Genomic DNA, 6,262 nt, shown 5'->3' with positions numbered 1-6,262 from the left:
CCCAAAGTTTCAGGGTACCTGATTGTCCAAGTCTCTGATGACAAGGTTGAGACAATAGTCCTCTTCTGACCGACTCTTACACCCTTGAAGAAAGTGAATCGCATCTGGTGCCACTAAGCTGGGTGCCATGTAGGCCATCTAACTGTTGGAAAAAACCCAAACTGTGATGGTGACACCAGTCGTGGAGCCATTTATTGATAGACTGGGTCCATCTCTTTCTTCCAGTGTCACTGCCTGCAACTGTAAGGAGAAAGGAATAAAATAACCTGTGCCCCAGATTCCCTCAGCAGCCATCCCAAGGCCTTGAAGTCTCTTTTGATCACTCTTGGGCTACTGGTTGCAGCTTCATCTCCACCAAGATATAAGATCAGTAACATACGATAATCTGAGGGCTGTACCAAGCTAAAAACTTTCCTAGTGATGTCCTTTACCCGGGCCCCATGGAGGCAGCAGACTTCCCTATAAAGAGAGTCTGTCGGGCATATTGGACCCTCTGTTGCCTTCAGAAGGGAGTCACCTACAACCATAACCCTTCTTTTCATCCTTGTGGAAGTGGTTGCGGTATGGGGGTAGGCCCTTCTGACCTTGGCAACGCCCCTGGTGTGGATAGACCATTATCCACATCCTCCATTGAGTGATCTTCCACATCCAGAGTCTAAGCTTATAAGTAGCTCAGCTAAAAAGATTGGGGGAGAGTGTTAATCCACATCCTTTCTACTTTTCTTTCTGTCCCATAAGAGGCAACACTGCATATGACTGTTCTGCTTCATATGAGCTTGGTACAAGGACATTCTTTTGGGCTAGCCCTGCTGCCCAATGAAGTCAGGGTCAGATGAATACAGGACTGAAGCTTCAGCATATGCTCCAGAGGAGTCATCTAGCTGTGAGAGGCAGTTGCTTGATGATGTGCTTCTAGCTGAATATCCACGATATTATTTTTACATCTTTTTATCACTTTTTCTCTCAATACATAGGATGCAATCATCCATTTGGTGAAAATATCACGGATTATTCGCACTCCACAAGGAAATGCTTTGTTGGTGGGTGTGGGTGGATCTGGAAAACAGAGTCTGACCAGACTAGCAGCATATATTGCTGGATATGAGAGTTTTCAGATTACTTTAACAAGGTAACACAATGCAGTGTACATAGATATTTGCTCCTTAATTTCCCGTAGAAATAAGCCTCTCACAATCAGTTTAAGGAAATGCAAATGTATCAAACAGTTTATTCTCATTGTAAATGATGTTTTCAATCAAAACCATCTATGCAAATGCACAGTCTACAAGTGACATATCCTGGGTCTTTGTTTTGCTGCCTATAAGATGGAGCTGGAAGAGAACTGGAAGACTTTCTGTATGGCATATTTAATAGAAAAATAGAGTATTACTGGATACTGAGGAATCTGTCATATGTCTATTGCAAGTACTGCTTTGAAGAGTCTCTTGGAAATAAGAAACTGGTTTCAAAGAAAAGAGGTTCCCAGTTTCAGCTTTAAGTGGCTAAGAACATAATGGACAAAATCTACCATTTAATTAAATTTACTTCATTTTATATTACATAATCTGAAATCTGTAGTTGAATTTGTGTGGCCTTTGCCTTAGTCTTACTTGTGTGTACCAGCTACAAGAGGTCTAGTGAAAGATCCAGTCATGGTCTCCATTTGCAGCAGAGTTGATCAGCCCAAATGATAATGTTCAAGCATACTTTCTGGGACTTGATTACATTTAGATCAAATAGCACAACAAAAACCTCAGTTTTGGGTTTTCTTGTCTCTTAATGATTTCCTTTAACCTGCTCTCTGTATCTTCAGAAGACAATCCAGCCGCATTTATGTAGTGGTTACAGGTATCAGAACCTACTTGACAACTTAATCCCAGATGTACTTATGTACAGTTCTAATAAAGAATTTCTATCTGCAAACTGTGGGGATGCAAAGCTCCGTCATAATTACCTTAGACATAGTGTTGCTTTTACCATCTTTTTTTCCTAGCATGTTATTCTTTTGACTTCATGTCTTTTCCCCTGATTTATGGTGCTGATCATTCACTTTGGGAAAATGTTTAAGAAAAAAATGCTAAAAAAATGAAACTAGGAGATATGGTATTAATCTGTTACATAGATTTTTTTTCTTGCCCTAAGGAAGCTGGTGGGTGTTTCCTAAAATGATCTGTAATTTTTGTTCTCTTTTTCTTTAATCCTTTCCTATCCCAGAACATATGCCACCAATAACCTTTTGGATGATCTGAAAATCTTGTACCGCACTGCTGGGCAGAAAGGAAAGGGCATTGTCTTTATATTCACAGACAACGAAATCAGAGATGAATCTTTTCTTGAGTACATGAACAAAGTCTTGGCTTCAGGTGAAGTCTCAAATCTTTTTGCACGAGATGAAATAGGTGAAATCACGCAAGACCTGATACCGGTGATGAAGAAAGAATACCCAAGGCGTTCTCCCACTGGTGAAAATCTTTATAATTACTTTCTTGCTCGAGTTCGTAATAACCTGCATGTGGTTCTTTGTTTTTCTCCAGTTGGGGAAAAATTCAGAATGCGTGCACTCAAATTTCCAGGTCTGATTTCAGGCTGTACCATGGACTGGTTCCAGTGCTGGCCTAAAGATGCTCTTGTAGCAGTTGCACAGCATTTTTTAGCTTCCTACCATATTGAGTGCACAGATGAAGTGAAACAGAGTGTTGTTAACACCATGGGTACATTTCAAGATATTGTAGCTGAAAAATGTGTTGAATATTTTGAACGATATAGGCGACGAACATTTGTGACTCCAAAATCTTACCTGTCCTTCATTGGAGGCTACAAAGCTATCTACAAAGAGAAGTTTGCCAATGTTGGAAGTTTGTCTGAACGCATAAGAACAGGTACTGTAAAATCTGTTTGACTTCTGTTTCTTTATTTTTAGGAGGTGAGAAGAATTTGAGTAAAAGAATGTAAAAGTATGGATTTAAATTGTGATCTCAGTTTTGTTTGGAAACATCCTTGTATGTTTTCAGCTGTGTTGTTTGTGATTGCAAACTATGTAGAGTTTTTGTTTCAATGAACTTTATGAATGTTGCAGATTGCAAATAAGTTTTGAAAATAGTATTAGTTAGCAGTTAAAATACCTGAAACTCCTGCTTTGACATGTATGCATGCCAAGGAACTACTGAGATACTATTTTTCACACAAACGTGCTAAAAGTAAATCTGAGGAAAGGTGAGTAAATGTTCAGATTCAGTCCTTCTGAAGAATCTCTAAATGAAACAATTATATGCCAAATGTAAAATTTCCAAAATACTACACTGCACCAGGTCTTACACAGTAAGAAATTAAACAGTTTCCAAAATGTAATAGTTTTCAGAAGTGAATATAAACTTAAACTGTTTCATCTCCCACTGTTGCCAATCACAGAACTTACCTATGTACACATATCTCCATAGGTAGAGGGTGGCTGGCTGCCTGGAAGGAAAATTATTGCTCTTTTTTAGAGGGCTAGAAAGATTGACATGGTGCATTTACATTTAGGTGCATGCATTTATATATAAGGATTTTTATACTTACAGCTTTTCTAGGTGATTTTCTCATCATTTGATAAAAATGTTGGAGTATTGTATTGCTTAAGAATCTTTAGTTTCCTTTACCCCTATCTCACCTGGACCTTCATGCATTGCTTAGGATGCCAGGTTCCTCCTCTTTGTTTTGTAGAGAGAGTACGGTCTAGTACTTCTTATGGTCTCATGGATTTCTGAAATTGCACACAGAATTCTTGAGGGTGCCATTTACAATACTAGTGCTTTTCAATATGTGTGTTTGATATTTAGTGTCCCTCTCATATATAAGAATATAAACAAGTGATAAAATGACAGATTCTGAAGACCTTTGCCCTTAAAAAAAAAAAAAATTAAAAAAAAAATAGCAAATGAGTATTGCCCATGCTTAATTTTTGTGTTCAATAAATGGGATCACTCACTGAAGTTCCTAAATATCAATCTAAGTGACTTATTTTAAGTGTCCATATTGGTTCTACTGAGGTTTCTGTCTCAGGAGGTCTTCCTGTTGCTAAAATGGAATTTGTTCAACACAGGCCTTGCAAAACTGATGGAAGCTGAGGTTTCAGTAAACCAGCTTTCCAAAGAGTTAGTGATGAAGGAGAAAGATTTGGCTGTAGCTTCACAAAAAGCTGATGAAGTTTTACTGGAAGTAACTATGAAAGCCCAAGCTGCCGAAAAGGTGAAAATGCAGGTGCAAAAGGTGAAAGACAAGGCTCAGGCCATTGTGGATGAGATTGCCAGTGATAAAGCAGCAGCAGAAGAGAAGCTTGAAGCTGCAAGACCTGCACTGGAAGAAGCCGAGGCAGCGCTGCAGGTCAGAATCAAAGATATTCTAAACATGTATGTGTTAATAATTGTTATTTGTAATACTATGGCTTATGCTTCTGACTTGGAAAAAAAAAAATCAACCAAACCACAATGTATTGAAAGGACTAGCACTGACCCATTAATCCTTGTAGAAAAAAAGCCTGAAAACCAGAGAGGTAAGATGGGCAGTACCTCTTCCACTGTCAGGTGATACAGCAGTCATTGAAGGACTTTCTGCAGTACTGCTTCTGAGTGACCTGCAAAACTGTAGCCCTTGGACTATGTATTCAGTCCTCCCAAAAAAACATTTTTCTCTGTCATAGAGTGGTTGCTTAAATAAATGGATTTTTTTATTTTTTATATTTTCAGACAATAAAACCTTCTGATATTGCAACTGTCCGCAAACTCGGTAAACCTCCTCATCTGATAATGAGAATTATGGATTGTGTGCTACTTTTATTCCAAAGAAAAATAGACTCAGTAACACCTGATCAAGAACGCCCATGTGTGAAGCCATCGTGGACTGAGGCTCTGAAGCTAATGAATAATTCAGGATTTCTTAATATGTTGCTTACTTTCCAGAAGGTAAAGAAGTTAATACTGGCACTATTACTCCGATCTTTAGATCTTTAGAACTATCTTTAGAGGTCATGTGAAGTGTCTTCTAGTCACTTTTCTAAGTGCTGTCTTCACTAAGGAAACAGAGGAAATGAGTTTAAATATAATGGGGACTAATTATGTACTCCTTACTTAAACTTCCCTCCAATGAGCTTCCCTCCAGCTGGGTCCAGTGGTTCCCGTTTTGGCAGTTAGTTATAGCATATGTGTTCCCACTGGGAGTTTGCAACACATTTAACTTTACTCAGAGGATTTGGAACAACCTCTGTGGGACTGAGTTCTTCCAGGAAGTGATACTGAGGAATGTGGTTAAGAGCACTAGACTGCTTCTATCCCTGATAAGGCACTTTACATGCTGTCCTCCTGCCTCATTTCTTGTTTCTAGGATTGAGCATATCATAAAATCATAGAATGGTTTGGGTTGGTAGGGGCCTTAAAGATCATCTAGTTCCAACCCTGCTGCCACAGGCAGGGACACCTTCCACTAAACCAGGTTGCAGAAGGCTCCACCCAACCTGATGTTGAACACCTCCAGTGATGGAGCATCCACAACTTGAACCCATTACCCCTCATCCTATCACTACAAGCCCTTGTAAAAACTCCCTCCCCAGATTTCTTGTAGGCCCCCTTCAGATACTGGAAGGTTGCAAGAAAGTCTCCCTGGAGTGTTCTCTTCTCCAGGCTGAGCAGCCCCAGGTCTCTCAGTCTGTCCTCACAGGAGAGGTGTTCCAGCTGTCTGATCATCCTTGTGGCCCTCCTGGTGGAGCAGGTCCACATCCTTCTTGTGATGGGGGCTCCAGAGTAAGATGCATTATTCCAGAGCAGAGGAGGAGAGTCACCACCCTCAACCTGCTGGCCACATTTCTTTTGATGCAGCCTCGGACATGGTTGTTTTTCTGGGCTGCACTTGCACATTGCTGACTCATGTCCAGCTTTTCATCCACCAGTACCCCCAAGTCTTTCTCCACAGGGCTGTGCTCAATCCATACTGCACCCAACCTGTATTTCTCCTTGGGATTGTCCCAACCCCGGTGCAGGACCTTGCACTTGGCCTTGTTGAACTTCATGAGGCTCACATTGGCCCACCTCTCAAGCCTGTCGTTGTCCCCCTGGATAGCATCCTTTCCCTCCACTGTGTTGAGCGCACTACACAGCTCGGTGTCTGCTGCAGACTTGCTGAGGGTGCACTCAGTTCCACTGCCCGTGTCACTGACAAAGATGTTAAGCAGCACCAGTCCCAGCACTGATCCCTGAGGAGCACCACTTGTCACTGGTCTCCACTTGGACAA

General features: G+C 40.8%; 1 protein-coding gene across 1 annotated transcript in view; it reads left to right on the top strand.

Annotated features, from left to right (window-relative positions):
- LOC103781634 (dynein heavy chain 5, axonemal-like) overlaps positions 1-6,262 on the top strand; it is a 162,369-nt gene that overhangs the window by 87,784 nt on the left and 68,323 nt on the right. Inside the window, 4 exon segments of the mRNA XM_008949354.1 lie at positions 975-1,129; positions 2,215-2,879; positions 4,082-4,362; positions 4,725-4,940. Coding sequence (XP_008947602.1) covers positions 975-1,129; positions 2,215-2,879; positions 4,082-4,362; positions 4,725-4,940 — 1,317 coding nt within the window.

This window comes from Merops nubicus, unplaced genomic scaffold (assembly GCF_000691845.1).
Source record: "Merops nubicus isolate BGI_N331 unplaced genomic scaffold, ASM69184v1 scaffold501, whole genome shotgun sequence".
In the NCBI taxonomy this organism is placed as follows: domain Eukaryota; kingdom Metazoa; phylum Chordata; class Aves; order Coraciiformes; family Meropidae; genus Merops; species Merops nubicus.
The sequence above is the reverse complement of the archived record's forward strand: the minus strand, read 5'-3'. Positions and strand labels throughout refer to the sequence as shown.